The sequence below is a fragment of the Mugil cephalus genome, chromosome 1 (assembly GCF_022458985.1).
Source record: "Mugil cephalus isolate CIBA_MC_2020 chromosome 1, CIBA_Mcephalus_1.1, whole genome shotgun sequence".
Classification (NCBI taxonomy): Eukaryota; Metazoa; Chordata; class Actinopteri; order Mugiliformes; family Mugilidae; genus Mugil; species Mugil cephalus.
In genome coordinates this window covers 48,027,796-48,047,455 of record NC_061770.1, presented here as the reverse complement: position 1 = coordinate 48,047,455, position 19,660 = coordinate 48,027,796, and the positions used below count along the sequence as shown (strand labels likewise).

Genomic DNA, 19,660 nt, shown 5'->3' with positions numbered 1-19,660 from the left:
ACAAAGAATGAAATGTAATAACTCTGGTGTATTCCTCCTTTTTTACAGCACCATTAACAGTTAGTTACATCTTAAATCTGAAGCGGTGGCCTCCGGGACTGGAAAAGAATAAATAAATAAATAAATCCCAAACCAATAGTGTCAGAGATTGCAGATCCATAAATGACCACTATAGAGGCCTCTAAAAGTGAGTCAATCCAATAGACCCCTAGGGGGCCTACAGAGGTACTGCAGGGGGTCGCAAAATCTTTGATTGATTCAACATTTCTTTTTAATTTCTTTAAATACACATTAACATGAATCCAACATATTTTAGTAAAGGGATAAATGGAGGCAGAATATGTTATCTTTCAGTCGGGACTTCACTCATTCAGTGATACAGGAGCTGTCTCAACAGCGCACCCAAGTTGAGACCTGTCTCAAATCTGTACAAAGTAAGTAAAAAATATATAAATGAACATATGAACCTGCGTAATATTTGAATAGCTTAATATTTTGTGCAATATTATACTAATAATGTACATTTATAAATAGCACTAGGTCAAGTTTAATATAGAACACATATTGTAGGCAGGGGGCCTATTTAATCTCTCCATCAGTTCAGGGTCCTTGGTCTGAAAAACATTGAAGACCTCTGCTATAGGCTGTATTTAACTGCTATAAACTGCTAAATGCGGCCATACCTGACTTAAAACAGAATGAAAAATGACACATAGTGTCAAGTTACCTTTATTTACGCCCAAAGACTTTTCCTTATCATCATAATTTAATTCTTTACACTACATATTGTGCTGTATGTTCTATGCCATACAGGTGCAGTACAGCTCTGTTTGCTATTTAACTTGTTTTGTGTACATATGAAAGAATGTGACCGTTGCCTTTCTGTTTTCAGACCAGAGTTTTAGGAAAACTATGTCACGTAGGTCAGCAGTCACTGAGCGGTGAGGGAGGGAAGGAGAAGGAGAAAAGAGGGGAAGGGGGTGGGCGAAAGAAAGCATGAGGCAGGGGATGTTTCCAGGACTAAGACGGGGTTTGGGGACAGGACAGACAATGAGAGAGGAGGTTGGGAGGAAAGACGAAAAATCCTGTGATGCTGCAGGGCTGACCGGTCGGAAGGCTCCCTCCTTTCTGCAACTCCATCTTCCTTTTTTTCCACCCCTCTCTTTGTTGACCTGTCTCTTTGACTCAGGATGAGGTTTGTGTTTCCATCACATGTTGCACATGTTGCTCTCACCCTTTGTTTCTTCTTTGTTTGAGAGCAAGGACATCGCCCTGCATGCAAAGCAGACCAAGGTTGGAGTGTGACCGAGGCCGAATACTAATGTCTCGCTCCATCTGGTGGAAATCATATATACATGTTATACCATAGCCTACTTGATGCATGTTCATAAAAATCATACAAACACTGCTGAAGAACAAAACTCAATTAAATTTGAGAGACGGAACATACAACTAGAACAGCAATCAGTAAAACCTTGTTTGTGATGCATCATGCAAACATGTGGTTTGCAGTTTTGTCATCAGAACTAGGTGTAAGTAAAATTTGAACAGCATATTTTAAACAGTTGGAATATTAAGACATTAAAGTAATAAATATGTACCGCATAAAAATAAAATCTGGGCAATAACTAAGAAGACCTTAGGGGTTAATACTCTAATCTTGTTTAACCGCAGCCTTGATGGCAGAATTAGAGCTTCTAGATGCGATTCACAGCAGTGGCCTCAAGAGGTCGTCACTGTTCAACAGAACGACCACGTCAGCTTCACTCTGAGCAGAGCTGTGAAAACAAGTTTCTTGAGTAAAGCAAAGAATCAGAATCATAAAAAAATAATTTAACCCCTAAGGACAATTAGGAGGGCAAAGAGCGGTCCTTAACATTAAAGGGCAAGAGAACAAATACACAAAAGTGAGTGGGCAAAAGCAGTGTATTGTGAGTAATGGCAGGCCTGCTGCCAGTAACAGAAAGAGTGAGGTGAATTGTGGTAAGTATGAAAAAAATATAACGAACAATATGTAAAAAATGTAAAATAGCAGATTCAGCACAGCAATAAATAACGTGAAGTATGGATCAAATTAAGAGTGACATAATATCGCACACAAGGACATAGTGATATTGCTCATGAAATGGCAGCCTCAAATGCCAGATCAGAGTTTGTGATTGGGAGGGCAACACCTGAAATGATGAAGCCAGGGGCGATCGGAAAGGTCAGAGAAAAACATCTCCACAGAACAGAACGGCACAAAGCGAGAAGTTGGACAAACTCTTGAAGACCTTTCAGTGGTGACGGTTCCCTCTGGGGGCTAGAGAAGGTCACCACCATCTTTTCTTGTCTGTGTCCGAGGAGATTCTCAGTCATCCAGGTGGTGGTGTAAGTCAAACAAGGCAGCCCTCTGGAGGATTAGGTACTTAATCTTCCACAGACAGGTTATTTGAAAGAGAAGTACTGGAAGCCATACACAAAACTGGAAAACACCTCTTTGAACAGTGGTGATGAACTGAGACAGACTCTTATAACACAGTCACAACGTAACTCCCCAGAGAGTGTGGGGAGTTTCTGAATCATTTATCCATGCAAAACAACACCACACAAGTTGATCTGAGCATCTTCTTCTAAATCATTGGAGTTTTGGTTCATTTACAGGTCTTAGTCATGTGAATTTCAGGTGGGCACCACCCGCAGCTGCGTGGTTTCTGCCATCTTTTCAGATGACTCGATATTACATAAGACATCCACATTTTTGGGAACAGTGGTATTTCCAAAGGTTGGTTTAGTCACATGAAGCGGTTGCTAATTTGAACCCGATCATGTGTGCTTCCCATTGAATGAATAATGAAGAAAACCTTTGATGGTCAAAGAAAGCCCGAAAAGAAAACCTGCAATTTACAGTACATCTTATGACTGGAACTGTCCACTCATGTGTCATGCCCGTGGGTGAAAGATTCAAGGGCAAGAGCGTGATATAAACCCAGTGAATGCACATGTGAATATACAAGGGATGAGGGTCTTTTACAGCCACCAAATCTCTGCTGAGGACACAGGAGAGATAAATGAACAATAATTGTGTTCATTTCCACAAGAGAAGTCAACCAGAGTTGAATGAATGAATGAATCAAAATTTTAACGAATGAGTTAAATATCTCCACAGCCTCTGCATGGATTAACTCAGTACCTTTGGTGATCCATTCGGTGAATCTGATTTGCTCAAAACTTTGATTTATTACTGAATATCTCCAAAATTAATCAAATTCTCAAGTATAATTTCTTCAAGTAATTGCATCTACTAAATTAGCATGATAGCATTGTCGCATCTGTTAGTTTCTTTCTCCTCAAGAAACTTGAAATGTCAGGATTAGCGAAACGCGGCAATCTTGGGCAAGAATCTAAAGAGACAGACGAACTCTTTCATATTGTATAATCTCATAAACCAGTTGCGCTAGGGAGTCTGTTGAGGTACACACTTATCTCACCCGGAAAGGGCCGCATGTGTGTCCATAAAAATACACGAGTTGTCTCTGTTCGTTTTATTTAATGCACGACAGCATGGCAATCTGCAAATAGTTCATCTAATTTGTGGCTCCACGAGGTTCTGACAATGATAAACTGAACGGGCTTTTCTGTGTCAGCACATGATCTCTGAGGACTTCAAGGCCCACGCAAAGTAATTTGTTGCATCTTTTCTCTTGAACTGATCATTTTGTATATGTTTTCTCCAACTGCATCTGCGCTCATCATATGCATGGCTGTGTGAAATTCTGGTTTGACTCCTGCTGGATGCTCAAGCCAGCTACTCCTTTGAGGCTTTGCATGAGGCTGCTCGTTAAAGACTAACAGGGTGAAACAGGTCAACGCTTGGAATCCAGTGACAGATGATCCGACGCAATTTGTTCCGCATTAAGTAAATTATCTGGTCTTATCGAGTTTCTCTTCAAGCCTGTTAGGTGAAATCAGCGAGACAGTTTTTTCAACCGAGTTAATCACTAGTTTGTTTAAGCTCACCACCAGTGCGCCTAAATACAATGTTCTGAATTAGCAACCTTATCTTCACACAGTAGGCAGACTTTTAAGATGTTCCTAATGAATTTGGTCACACTGATAAATAAAATTTGAGATATTCTACACATAATTAGCTTTACATTTATTACGTTTTCAAATAAAGCGATTTTTCTGATACCAATTGCTAACAGTCAATCAATAGGTTTGATTGGTCTTGCGTGGTTCTCCGTCTTGGTTTGTCACAATGTTATTATACAACCTCTTGTCCTTCTGTGATCAGTGACATTTTAGATATTCCCTTTCAGTCGGAGTGCAGGGCATTTCAGGACAACTCAAGAAGTGCTGCTGTCTCAAAAGGAGTTCACCAGGGATCTATTGTGGGTCCTCATATAAATGTAATGTATCAGCCTTTGTTACTAGTCGTGCCGATGTCTATTGTGATCACACTGACTGCTACTGAAAAACTAAAAAATCTGTCTTTTTTTTTATAAAATGCTTTCTTTAAAGTTTTTCACTGGCTTCTGTGTTGGACGGGTTTATGACAACATGTACATGTACCTGTACATCTGGATTGATGACAAATTTGTCTTTCTCTGTTAGTCGATTGGAGTGTAGACTGGATATTTCCCAGTTAAAGAGCAGTGTTTGGTCTTGTGTCATCATAGAGTATCATCTTATTCTCACTCAGATACATAAAAAGTAGATAGTGATGTAACAGGTCAGAGAAAGCTTAATAGCGTACTTCAAACCTGACTTTTTTGGAAGAGGGAATATAAACCTGCTATCATAGAGGCACATAAATGGCATTCAAATCACTGATCATGTTGAAGCCAGCTTAAATACAGAAGTAATTGTGTTTCCAATAAAATCTCATTATTTTTTTCCCCTCTCACTTTTGGGATATCGATTCATCTACTTCCCCGCTCTGGCTCCCGCTCACCTATATTGCCACACAAGCAACACAGCTGATGCAGAACCTTGACATAGAGAACTGAAAAAACAAACATGTCATGTTGGTCTTCTGTTACATAACTCTGACTCAACAAACCACCAAGAGGGTCAGCTGTCAGCTTTTAAAGTGTTAGACAGTTCTGGAATTTTAGTAGGAATAAGCAGAACAATAGGAAAAATATACTTTAATACGGATTGATGAAGGAATTATCATTCATTCTACACCTATCCACGTTTTAGGAATGCAGTTTTCCAGATTTCCCTGTGAACTGTCCTTAATCGCAAGGAACCAACTGGAACATTTCATGTCGGTTTTCCCACCTTCATTCCCACGGTGTAAGGCGTGGGAATGAAGTCAAAAGGGGGCAATTATGTTTTCACGTGCAGCCATAACATTCCCTCTTTGCATGCATTCATGTGGAATGTGTATTTTTTGTCACAGACCGGCTCAAAGTCTGGACCGAAGGAAGACAAGAGACATGAATAAGGAAGTTATCAAAACGTTCTATTGCAAAAATAAAGCAAAACAAGGACTAACTAAAGACGAAAAGGTGCGTGCTGTCGGCTGGAGAGAGAGAGAGAGAGAGAGAGATAGTTTGATCACACCGGCTTTTAATCAATCTGTGTGATTGGCCAGGTACTCCCAGGGGTGCACTAACCTCCGCCCACCAGGACCTACAAGAAAAACACTGAAACACACAGGCAAACAGACAGAATCCACAAGGCCCTGGTAGTACTAGAGGGCTGTCACACTGTTACATCTTGACCTCTTTCACATAAACATGTATAGTACTGCAGTTGGATTTAGGGTCACTAATTTAATTCAAACAGCTCATTTACCATCTCTAATCAGTACAGGTCTTAGTCCTGGCAAGGAATAACAACCCTCACTGAAAGGTAAATACAAGAACACCTATGTATGCATGAGTGAACTTCCCCTACTGACCTACCCTAACCAACCTACCTTAACCTAAAGATGAATCGATGAGGGTATCTTTCAGTATCTTCGGACCAAGCATTCCAGTGTCACTTTTATGAAGGCCAAAAATGGTTGTGTTGTACAACCATTTGCAGGTTGTACAAAACACATTTTCCATCCATGTTGAAACTCATCTGAACGATGCACTGCAGTGTTTATTTCTGGGGGAGGTTTCTACCTTATTGTAAGCGCACAGACTGGCCTTGAGTCAGTTTATTACATTTTGCTTTTTGTCAGTTGTACATCACTACAACTTCTGACCAGATGGAATCTAATTTGGCCTCAAAATATTCCTAGAAGTGGATTTACTTTTACAACTCACAATTATGTAATATGACTATTAACAGTCACCCTGATATGGCCCTGATTATCTTACATAAGCTTATGGAGGACATTTGCAACAGTGTGTGCAGCAGAAGATTTCTCTTCATCATTACAACAATTATGAGTCTGTCTGGAGGATTATTAAAGTTTGGCTTTTGCACACACAGTGGGAGCCTGAGAGGAATGTGTCTTCCTTGAAAGGACTGACATACACAGATGGCATTTGGCACTCACCATGAAAGTACAGCACTTGTTATGACGTGGTACTGATGCAAAGTCAGTGCTCCAGTGTTATGAAACAGTTTGTTTTATGGCTGGATACTAAATAATTGTGCTTTTGTGTAAAAACACATTTTTGTTGGAGTCACAGTGCCAAGTTTGATTGTCACGAGAGTCACAACATAATCAGGTGAATTTCAATAAAAACCAAAAAATAATAATAATAATAATAATAAATAAATAAATAATAAATAATAAAATATAATAAACTAAACAAAGAAAGTTGAAAATATTAGTTTGCCCGAACCCTAACCCTAACTGTAACCTTAACCCTAACCCTAAGAAAGTGAGGAGTCAGGTATTAACTTTCCTTAGAGTTGTGTCATCATTTGAGCCAATATTATTCTTAAAAGTATTTAGTGCAACCGTAACAGAGAATGAAAGACCATGCATTTTAACGTCAGCAAATCTTCTCCCAGCTTTAAAATCTTTCCAGAGATTATCCAGAGACTTTTAGGCCACGTTTACACAAATACGATTTAGGAGGGAAACTGCATAGGTTTCGACAGGCAGAACCGTGGAATGGTCAGTGAAGGATCCAGATCTTCCTGTGACTAGAACCAAACCCTTTTGAATCCAGGTCCCAGGGTGAAAAAGAAAAATATGGAGCCTGTGCAGTTCCTTTTTTTCATTCGTGTGAACAGTCGGATACGAACAGGATGATGTCATCGTTGGGTGTCTAGGTCCATCCAACAGGGCCTGGCATATGTGCTACAGCCTTGCTACAAGTAGATGCAGTTTCGCAATGGATCAACATTTACGGAGAAATACTCAATACGACGCCAAGGAAAACTGGATCATTTTCATACATGTGGACGTGGTCTTATATACACACTCCAGTGTCCATTATGTCACAGATCAGGTGAACATCTTGTGAGGCTTCATCTGACTATGCATGAATGAATTCTCACCTTCTCACCAGCTCGTCTCCATCTGCTCATGGCTGCTGACAACATGTCACATCATGAATCAATTAAACACCTTTTTGACAGTAATTCCTTTTATTCATTTGGTGCTGCATAATTCAATAAATGTGATTTACCTTTTCTCCACTTGACAGGTTTCTTGACAACTCATCTGTTTTGAAATCCACTCAGATGCCATTAACCAACAGCTTCACAAACAATTCATACGATATACATAAACAAGACACAACAATGCAATCAATGTAAGAGCACTTCTAAGGGCTGTACAGTCATCATTAAACCAGACAGTTGCATCTGTTATCATGTGACAAGGTTTATCTGGCTTTTAGTGCTTCAGTTTCTCCTGCTTCAGTAGGCCACAGAGCCTCACTGCTGCTGGAGGAGCTAAGGTTTTCTGCCCCACTTGAGACAGAACAATCAGCAATGCCACCCTGGGAATTTCACCCAGGGATTATTAATTATTTACCCGTAAATCCTATCAAGGCACTCAAGTTCATTATGCATTATGCAGGAGATACACAAAATAATAGGAGGAGCTGACTGTCTAACCCTAACACGTGCTGAGGCTTACCAGTGGAGAGTATGGATAGCAGGAGGAGGCCCAGCCACCACCAATATAGGCTCTCAGCTTCTGAAACTCAAGAACAATTTAGTAGGAGCCCAAACGAAAACAAAATTACTTAAGAAAAATATTTTCTCAAATTCTGTAACCCTAATTTCTTGGTGTTGTGTGTGTTCTCCAGACTCTCTGGTCCTGGAGGTGTTGTACAGGCTCCAGTTTTGAATCTTCATTAATCAACACCATCATGGCAAGACAGTAAACACAAAACTTTATTCCTTCATTACACATCCACAGCAGCATGGACTGTATATAAATATGGAAAATGCACATCCATTTCCTTGCATTGGCCAAACAGATGCTTGTTTCCCAGGGATACGGCCAAGTTTGGAGTCAGAATCTGCCCAGTAGTGGAGCCATGCTGAGTGGAAAGCAGTTGGCACGGCAACTTGTAGTCATGGTGATGTTACATCTAGTTTCTATAGCAGCAAATAACTAAAATGAAACTTAATAGTAAAAAAGTGAGACTTGAGTATGCATCAGTATTTTATTACTACTATATATAACTACCTAAAATGACAGAGGTGGAGGTGGAGTGTATGACCCATACTGTGGCCAAACACCAGGGGGCGCCCTACTTACTTTTGCTTCACTTTCTGACTAAGGGAGTCATATAACTACTGTAATGGTACACATGTACTTAAAGTGCAGGAGATCATAAAGAAATAATTATTTAGTTACTAATTATTATGTAACTTAATTCTGCAAAGTCCTAAAATAATATTGCACAACTCAGCATAAATCATTACAACAAAACTATATCCTTAAAGTAGTCCACAAACTAGTGTGTGCAATAACTGCGGATACATTCATAACAAATAAATAAACATTGTTGTCAAAGTAAAGTGGTTTGGCTGCTCTGCACTCTGTATTTCTTCCAGGAGCTTTTAGTTCAGTTCAATGTTGTGTTGTTTATCTTGTGTTATATATTTTATTGATGTCTTGTTGCACTTTATTGACTACAGAAAGTTTGACGTCTGACATTGAAATAAAAATGTGATTACTCCTTAATGCATCAAACTAGATGTATGCTTCACTTGTACTTATAACTATACATAGGCAAAGCAGGTGGCCTCCAACTTCTGCCTCAGTCACGTCAGTGGTCACACATGCAGTACCGTGTACTTGTATTTTTTTCCTTTCTGTGCTGCATTTGTTACCTTTCCAGATTCAAAGTTCTCTTTGGTAGTAAGGAAACTTCTGGTTTTTATGCTAGCATCACTTAGTAGCTTTGTTGATTGCTGGAAACTAGCATAAACTTCCAGAAAATTAAAAAAAACAGCTGAAGAGCAAATAAGTGCAGTGTGACACATACTGACTGCAGCTGTGCAGGAGAGCATTATTTTTTATTTTTCAGGTGTCACTATTAAGATGGTGTTGTATATTGATGTGCTGAAGAAAGAAGTGATCACCGCTGACAAGTCTTATCTCCCATTCAGCTCCTACAGACCCCTTATATATGGTTCTTATCCCCAAGAATCCCCATTCACAAACACAACTTATCTCCTTACAAGCTCTAGCAGTTTTATGGACTGACAACTAGTACATCACCTTTTAACCTTTAAACTTTATAGAGACATCCCCAAAAAGGAAACAAATACTAAGAACGAATGGAGAGGACCATATACTACAATGGTCTGCATGAATCTCACTATTCATTTCTAGTACAACGTGTGAGTCTTCTTTACGAACCCTTTGAGTTGCGCTCCATGTTAAGTTTACTACAAATGCTCCACATGCTGATATTACAGGCTTCCTTGACCCCAGAAAACCCCGTCCACTCCACGATGCTGGAGCATCAGGTGCCTTGCTCCTGATCAATATATAGTATGACCTATGTAAGTTCATTTAAGGTGACTGGATGAGTTTATCTATATGTGATGGGTAGAGCTCCCCCTCCCTTCTCTGCCTGTTCGGCCACATCCCCTATCAGGTGAGGCTATCACGTCCTGGTTCTATTTAAATGTAGCTGCCCCGCAGGGGACAGCCAGGGACCCTGCATTTGCTCCATGAATGATGATGTCTAGTCAAGGTGCAGGACTGAGCACTAAAGGGGACTAGTCACCGCGCTCCCTCCCTTCGCCTGTGCAGCGCTCGTCATGTGTGGATGTGTGGATGTATAATGTGCAACTCCCAGGAACGGGGAAGTGATGTCGGCTCCTGATGCTGTAGCTGAGCTCTAGTCACTGCTGCTTTTGCCCCTTTTGAAAATACATTTTGTGTACTTAAGGTTACCTCGTTTCATTTAGTGTTTTGATTATAAATTGTGTTAAGTGGGTTTTGTTTTCTTCCCAGTCCAGTTAGTCGGTTTAGTTGTTAATTCCTTTCTTCTTGTTTTCTTTTGTTTTCGTAAACCAACTTTGAGTTAATCTTATGCTGGGCTTCTGTCAGTGCCAGTACAGGTAGGCTGGGCATAGGTGTGCAGGTGGAGGCTCACTGGGTGGAGGGTTTTATTTGCATGTTTAATATTTGTTGTGCCCTAATTTGTGTCTTTTGTTTTTGCAGTGTGTGTGTGTGACCTCCTTTCGGGTAGCTGCTGGTGGTGGCCCCTCTCCCCTTCACTCCCCCACCCTTATAGGCCTCTCTGATAGTCAACCTGCGCTGGTAAACACTTCAGTATAGTAACGTTTTAGAAATATTTTTGCAATAATATAGCCTTATTTTTAAGCCAAGTCCTCCTGCTATTTAACTGATGTGAGATTTACTTGAAACTCCACTGAAAATTGTTCAAAACTAGAAATTCACCTTTCTGCTCCGTTTTTCCTTAAAACATAAGAACCTGTATTCAGTGTGGTATTCTCTGGGTGAAAGTCCCAGAGTGGCGTTGTCAGGGGTGCACAGCTGCCCCAGTTACATATAGGACACCGTTAGTAGACCAGTCAACTTCTTCCTTCTTATCGTTTCAGGAAACTGACGAGGTTAAATTGATGATTGAGGTCATTTCTGTAGCAGGAAGAAACCAAAAAATATTTGCTCGACCTCAGAAGTGCTTTCTCTGTGCATTGCGTAGATTGTGCCCCTGGAGTGCAAATATAAACGATACTGTGGGCAGATTAAAAGACAAGAAAACGTGCTGCAGGATAGATGAGGAGTGTGGTGTTTGGAATCTGTGTTTTGTTCTGTGCTGGCATGTTTAAACTGATTTTTGCCCGACAGTGACCTTGTAAGACAAAGCTGCTCTTCTGAGGGCCAGACAGCTGAAACTACTCAGTAGTTATCTTTTTAGTTTAGACTTTTCCAGCTGAAAACACTGAGTGTGCAGCTCAGATCTCCACATATTAAATATTAAAGTCAGTTTGTAAAACATAGGGATTAGAAAGAAATGACCTTACCAGATCAACGTCAAAGGGATTTCACGTGTATATTTAATTCTGATTCAGGGAGTAAGTGATGCTAGTTGGTACTGTCACAATATTGCATTTAACCTCGGTTCGGTTCATGTTCATAGGGCAATCGAGACAAAGTTCTGACATGCCCTCAATGCTACGCTCTTGCAAACTGTTTTGTTTGTCAGAATTTTGCAGGAGAAAATTTGGATTTCAGGAAAATCAGGAAGTAATCAAGCCCCCCACCTCTACCCGCTAGAGGACAAATGAATGAATGTGTAAAGAATAACGTTTGGCTGTATACTATGAGAAGGCACACTGTTGCTTCCACACAGCTCTGAAGTTGTATCAGTCTGTGGGTAAAGCGTCTTCACACTGCAATTAAACCGCTTCACAAATACTGAGTGTGAACATGGTCAGAACAGGAGGGATCTGCGCGTTGATCCTTGAAGTACTCCGTATGTGACCTCTGCCGTGGTGCAAGATAATCAGCTAAAGCAAATCAGAGGGCTTTCAGAGCTTCTTCTAGAAATGGGATTTGAACATTTAGATGATAGGAACACGATCCAGTTAATTTGAAGATTTCAAAAATGCGGAGGCCTTTAGAGACAGCTCTAAGAATAAAAAAACAAATTGTTAAGTTAAAGTAGTTTCCACATGAGCTGAAAGGAAAGGAAAGGAAAGCCTCTTTCCCGAATCCTGTGATTTCACTTCAAGGGTTTCATCTTGTGAGAAATTTCAGTTCGCATTAGCCCAGTAAATGACATCAAACACGGCAGCTGACGGCTGTGGAATGTATGTGGTGTCGTTATGTGCGTACAGTTTCAGCTGACTTTGTATCCCCATGCCTGAGCAGTGTCTGCTCAGCGAACATTAATCTGGCTTGAAAAGACTTAAAAAACAAAAAAAACCTAGCTGACTCTACCTGAGATGACAATTTTTTTTTAATCTTGGTCTGAACCAACTCAAAACTCAGATGCATCAGTGAACTGTTATCTCTGCATTCGCACTTAAATTGTCTGTTGTCATCAGAAAACTAGCGGCAGAGTTACAGCCAAGCGGGGTAATCTGAAATAAACATGAATGTAGCCAAGAACAAATCACAGCGGACATAATTATAGTGTTTGCATCACAAACAAAGTGAGAAATCAAACCAACTGTCGTTGTCATTCCTCGAAATGTGTTTTAAAAGCCTGTGTGTAGGATGGTGGCAGGTAATACTGAAGCTGGATCTGTGGTCAAAGCTTTCTCTTGCACCAGTTTAAATTCAGAGGTAGACCATTTGAAATAAAAAATGTCCCCCAAGAGAGCTGCAGCTATGTGGCATATCTTTCATGCTACATTTTCATTGACATTTGACTCCTTTGTAAAAACAGAGGAACTGGTAAACAGGTTATTGTGGGATGTTGCGGAGCTGTGACGTGGGCCCAACTCATTGGCTGAGTCAAAGGGAGGGGCATGGAGGTCAATGGGTCAAAGACTTGCATTCGTTATCAGGCAAAGTTAACAACGGCCCTACACAAAGAGCAAGAGATGTAACGCAAGCTGAGCCCAAACAGAGAGCAGAGAGGGGCCTGACTCGTAAAGGAAGTCGTAACACGCGCAGAGGATGACGGATGTCCCCTCAAATTGTCAGTACCAAACAACAGCTGAAGGTCAACAGCTTCAGGGCGTTTGTTGTGGTCCGGGCTGCTTTGGTTGTCGTAGACCCTGACAAAGCTTCGGCAGTCTGGAGTCTGTATTCGCCGCTGTAACCCTTCATACGTTGACCACAGCAAAGTCAATATTGACTTAAGTTCACTTGCATAATGATTAGGGAATGATTTCCACTGAATCTGCCCATTCGTTCAGCAAGATGTCATTTTATAAAACAGGGGTCTTCAGCGTTAGTATTATTATTATTGTTATTAATATTATTATTATCATTATCATTTTGCATCCAATATTAAGATATCCCTTATCCCTTTACTAAAATATGTTGGGTTCATGTTAACGTGTATCTAAAGAAATTTAAATTTGTGGGGGAAAATTAAAAGAAAAAAATATATATATATATATATGTGTATTTTTTTTCTTCTTTTAATACATGCAAAATACAAAACACTGGCTCCCCTGGCTGCCGCCTGAACTCAAACATTTGAGAGTTTTTTACTTGTCAACAGAGCCAAGGAGAAAGATGGTCATCAGATTTAACAACCCTCAACATTTCAGCAAACTGAATTTATCCTCTGCCTGAGAAACCACCCAGTGGACCGACACCAGTGATAATTCCATGAAAAGTGATGGGCTACATTTTGCTGGTTATACCTCTACAATGTAATGTAATACACATGCTCGGCATCATCACATCTCCAGACGTCCTTCAAACAGATGATACCCTTCTGTCGCTGCGTGGACGGAAAGTTCTAAAGATAAGATCAACTCTGTCGGGTGGTAATATTCAATCAGGTTCCAGTTTGTGACTGATAGATGCTGCTGTAGCTGCTTTCATGTAAATGTCCCTCACAATCCCAAAGTCTTTCTACCATATATTGGGTCTTAGCTTCCGTATGGAATCAAAAATAAACTAAATTGTCTCAAGACGCTTTACAGAACCCAGATCCTGAACACATGGGGTGACCTCTCAGCTGGAGGCAGGCTGGATAAATAGACAGAAAAAAAGATGGAAGTATTAGTAAGTCTCTCAAGGGTATTTCATGTTTCATAATATGCTGTGAAGCAGGTATCCCAAACAACATGACAATGGTTTGCCTTTTCGTATACTGGATTTCTGAGAGGAGAGTTTGGTTGCTTTATTGTAAACCATTCATCTTTGGATATAGTTATTCTTTCTTCTTTCTCTAAAGGTTCTTTTTAATATGTACTTGCATACGTTTTCTTTGGCTTAAGGATTTGAATACTTGTTCTACCACTGGGAAATCAGCTCTCTCCTCACCCAACCAGTGTGTTGGACTAACGTGAAGTAAACTCCATTCATTCTAGAACACATGTCATCACGTTGTTCTGATTCACATATTTATTGCACATTGATCACAGCACATTCAGTCCTGGTTTGGTGTGTGTGCGTGTGCGTGTGTGTATGTGTACACTTGCAACATGTCACATGGCTGAACGGATCGAGAGTTTACTTTTGGAATTCACGGATCGTAAACACACACACGACGGTGGTGACGCAGTCCGTTCTGGAGCGAATGTCACAAACACGCCTTGAAATGGGACCTGATCTGGATTACAATAGTATCTCGACGCTAACAGCAGCTCTTGGTGTCGTACTCTGTCACAGCCTGTACAGTGTGTTTTTCGAATTGGGTTCGGTGTCACTGCAGTTCTGTCACCTCGTTCCCTCTGAGAAGTATTAAATCACTGTTTTTTACTTAATGATGTCCTTGCAGCTTGGCACTCACATGGCTCGCCCGTTTCACGACAACAACAACATTAGAGGAGTGTCCACGCGCACTGTTTTGTAGAGCCTAGATTTATGTAACAGAGGACTAATTATTAACAGGAGCAGGTGATAGTGCTGCAAAATGTTCACACGCCCGGATATAAGTCTTTGCGTTGTTTGCGTTTGCATGTCTCAACAGAAGAGAACAGTGAACCCTCATAAGAAGTCATTTTTATTCTATGTCCATATATTACCTAGAACCAAAACACAACATTAAAACCACTTTACTGGTAAACTTTTGGACCTGGTATTCATGTGGATGTTGCACAAGGTGTTGACCTGGCCTTCAAATTCAAATCCCCCCTCGGCTAAATGTGAAGTAATGTGTTATCCGTGGAGACGGTGCTGTGAAGAAGAATTTATGAAAGGGGACAATATGGTCTAATGTGTAATGATTGTCTGTCTCTCTGTGTTTGCCCTGCAATAAGCTGGTGACCCGTCCAGGGTCTGTGGGTATAATTTGCGTAAAACTGAGCATGCGTTAACTGGAACGACCTGGAAACCGGGAAAATCCTAAGTTTTAACAGAGAACAGAAGCAACCATCAGATGAAACAGAGACAAGTGGTGTTCGGCACATTTCCCGAACTTGAGTGTCATCATGAGCTGGGACCTGGGAGAATAGTTGGAACAGTACGAACTGATGAATGGATCCAGCAAGAGCGCAAAGAGCCTCCTGATGAAGGCATGCAATCTAAGCTGTGATGATGTGAACACTAGAGGCTGCTGCTGGGAAGGGGGGTGGGAGTGGACTGATGGTCCAAACACACACGTTGTTTTAGCAGTTCTTTAGCCCCGTACCGTTTTTGAAGGTGTGTCCGCGGAGCCGTTGAAGCCACCGCGTCCACATGCGTCATTTGGAGCAGAGGAGGAGCGCAGCGTGCGGGACCTATAATAAAGCCGGCAACTGCGCCTCAGACACAGACACGAGTGAGAAGAACAGAAGGCTTTTACCGGACTCAGCACACGAGCTCTGAAGAAGAAAAAATAAATACATTTTTTTACGTCCTAAGACTTATTTTTAAGTCACCTTTCTTTTCCTCTACTTTGGAACTTAAACAGCTTGAAGCGAGCAGTCACACATATTTTTTTTTTCTTTCACCTCATCACACTTCATTTAATTTTTTCGCAATGTTTCCAGAGGCGAACAAAGGGTGAGTACACTTTTGAACAGACTATACTTTCAGCTTGGATCTTCCCATGCTGCTAGGCACATGGCCTCTCCGTGGGCAGTTCGGGACCGTGGGCAAAAAATACACTGGAATGTTTGGCAGGGGTCCCGGGTAATGCGCACATGCGCTCTGGGCAGCAGAGACTAAATGGGGAGTAAAAACGAAAAAGAAAAAACTAAATATTCATTTAGTCATGGGGTAGTCTTAAGTTGTACTTATACTACATCTTTAACACAATGAATACATTTTACTGTAAATAGTTTTAGTCGTTGTTAATGACTAATAATAAACGACTTTCTTAACTTAAATTTAACATTTTGTGGTACTGAAAATATAAAATTAACTATCAAATGATACGATTTGCACCAACTAGAAGGTCCAAATTAATACGAACATTTTAACTGAGCGCCACATGAGTATATGAGCCTGCTGTCATCCTGCAGGAATGTGTGTGTGTGTGTGTGTGTGTGTGTGTGTGCGCGCGCGCGCGCGCGTGTCTTCTAAAGTCATACCCTTATTAGTAGCAGTTCTCATATCAGGCCTGCTGCCCAGAAGAGAAAAAAAAACTGTAATGTGATAGTAAGCACATGTTAAGTTGAACTTACTGTAGTTTAATGGCGAAAGAAGGCCTCTGTTCGATAGGTCGTCAAAAAATATGAAAAAATCCCCAAAATGTCGTGGTTTCTATCAGATAAATAATTTCTAAGCTGCCCGTGGCCACGTTGTGTAATCAGACTTGATAAAACGCCACTGTTTGATGATACACGTAATGATCCAGATCATCCTAACCTCTGCCCTGTTTCGATAATGTCATCCAGCTTCACCTATGAGGACTGCAAGGCCACTGCCGATTGGCTGCTGGCCCAGACAGACGTCCGACCCACGGTGGGCATTGTGTGCGGCTCAGGCCTCGGGGGTCTTGCTGACATGTTGAAGGACCAAGTGGCCTTCAACTACAAGGACATCCCCAACTTTCCACAGAGCACCGGTGAGTTGAAGTGCAACAAATGTATCAGACTGCCCGCAATGCTCTGTTGACATTTGCTGACCGGTTCCGTTGTTTCGTACAGTGCACGGACACGCAGGACGGCTGGTGTTCGGCACCCTGAAGGGAAGACCCTGTGTTTGCATGCAGGGACGCTTCCACCTGTACGAGGGCTACCCGATCCAGAAGGTTTGTGGCCCGCAACAAGTTTCTCCGAGTGCACACTTGACCCTGTGTTTAAAGACGTTCTAAACCGGAGCGCCTAATGAGTGACGTTTACATCCTGTGTCTCCAGATCACGTTGCCTATTCGCATCTTCAAGCTGATCGGTGTTGAGACGGTCATGCTGACCAATGCGGCCGGAGGCCTCAACCAGGACTTTAAAGTTGGAGACATCATGATCATCAAAGACCACCTCAACATGCCCGGATTCGCTGGGAACAATCCTTTGGCTGGACCCAATGACGAGAGGTAGGCTTTAAAAAATTTAAGTTTAAGATCTGCTCCCGCCACATTGTGGACAGACACTTTCATTCGTGCTTTTAGTTTTTTTCGGGCACCATACCTATTAGACTCACTCACAGCCCGAGGCCTCACTGTCTTTCCTTTCTGTCACAGATTTGGCGTGCGTTTCCCGTGCATGTCCGACGCCTACGACAGGGAGCTGCAGCAGCTGGCCATGGACGTAGGGCTGGAGCTCGGCTACGGAGATTTCCTGAAGGAGGGCGTCTACTGCGTGCTGGGCGGGCCGTCATTCGAGACAATTGCGGAGTGCCGCATGCTACACAAGCTGGGCGCAGATGCTGTCGGTAAGTGCTTTTTGATGACTTTGAGCCACTTATACAGATAACTTAATACAGCCATAGGAAAAAGTGAAAAGATGTAAAAAATAGTCCCCTTAACTGTTAAATCTGAAACAGCTTCTCTAATTGTGGCATGTGCTACAATTACAGGTATTTACAGAGGGCACCCTTCTACTTTTAAACCCGTGTACTTTCTAAGGTTTCCTAACTTCATTAAGTCATTAAACACATTAGGACTTGCAAGACACATTAAGAACTGACATTAGGAGTTATCAGCTGATGGCAATTGAGCTCGTTAAAACACTGACTCAGCTCAAGACACTTGGACTCCTGACTATCTGGAAGTGACACAACTGACCAGTTGATGGCTGAAATGAGAAACGTTGTTGGATGGGTTGTGTCTTTTTGCTTAAAAAGATCAACACAGTATGTAGTTTTTATCCCAGTATTTTAATCGGAATGCTTTTGTAGTATATTGTCCTCCTCTAAAATTTGTCTAATGTGTTTATTGTCCAAAAGGGATTAATGGTTACTGACTAGTTGTTAGCTGTTGGTTGTAAAAATACGAGCAGTAAAGGATCAAAGAACTCTTTTATGATGTGGAATTCTCGGGGAAAGAAACCCTATATAAGGAGAGTGTTGGAGCTAAACGAGATGGGATCGACAGTTGGCACCGGATGCTTCTTTAGATTTGGCAAGACTTTTTGACATTGTTCTTTCATGCGAGAAGACTTGTCAGCGGTGATCACTTCTTTGCATCAGCACATCAACATACGACACTCTCTTTTCCAGGCATGAGCACCGTCTACGAGGTGATCGTCGCGCGTCACTGCGGCATGCGCGTCTTCGCCCTCTCGCTGATCACCAACCAGGCTGTGATGGACTACGACAGCGAAGAGAAGGCCAATCACGAGGAGGTCCTCCAGATAGGCAAGCAGCGAGCGGAGCAGCTGGAGCGGCTGGTCTCCACCTTGGTGACCAAGATCGAGCACAACAACAACTACGTCTGAGAAGCTTTGCAGGACAACCCAAGGACGCTTCACGTGGCCGCGGCTCACATCTACTGCTATTGTGCCAAAAGACAATCCCACTCAAGTTTAGGATTTAGGTGTTCTTAGTCAGAGGTCAGAAGATGATGTAAGTAGAATGAAAGATTGATGTCACCGTGCCGTACATTCCTCTGCTGAGTGGCTCCTGAAGAAGAAGTAGTCACCTCTCAGTGTTTTTTGTATCGTTTTAAACAAGGCGTATTTGTTCTAACTTAAAGTATATGATCGACTTGTGTGAATGTCTGCGATTTAACTTAACAATGAGAAACGAATCTGCTGTAAAGATCTTAACACTAAGGTATTGTTGAAACGTGTATATTCGTGGATTTAAGATATTGTACTGTGCATGTTTTTTAATATGACTTGTTACTAAATAAACTATTTATTACTATGTAAACTGGTTCTACGTTTTTCAGACCATGACCCCAAACTTATGGAGAGATTAAGAAGGGACCCCCTACCTACTATATGTGTTCTATATTAAATCTGCCTAGTGGTATTTATAAATATACATTATTATTTCTATGTTGCATTCAATATTAAGCTATCCCTCATCCCTCTACTAAAATATGTTGGATTCAAGTTAATGTGTATTTAAAGAAATTAAAATTTTGTGGGGGGAAATTAGAAAAAAAAAAGTATAAAAAATATCTAATCAACCAAAGATTCTGCGGCCCCGCTACAGGGCCTCCGTGGACCCCTAGGGGTCACAGACCCCCTTTTGAAGACCTATGTTGACTTTTTTCTTTCCATGTGGATGATTGCATAGAAGTTATTCTCAACTTTGATTGGTATAAATGAACTCAGA

General features: G+C 41.3%; 1 protein-coding gene across 1 annotated transcript; it reads left to right on the top strand.

Annotated features, from left to right (window-relative positions):
- The first annotated feature begins 15,756 nt into the window (after nt 1-15,756).
- On the top strand, nt 15,757-19,249 carry pnp5a (purine nucleoside phosphorylase 5a). The gene is made up of 6 exons (XM_047605085.1): nt 15,757-15,997; nt 16,834-17,003; nt 17,086-17,189; nt 17,296-17,471; nt 17,619-17,809; nt 18,596-19,249. The coding sequence occupies exons 1-6, from the start codon at nt 15,975-15,977 to the stop codon at nt 18,811-18,813; spliced, it is 882 nt and encodes a 293-aa protein (XP_047461041.1). The 5' UTR covers nt 15,757-15,974; the 3' UTR covers nt 18,814-19,249.
- The last annotated feature ends 411 nt before the right edge of the window (nt 19,250-19,660 follow it).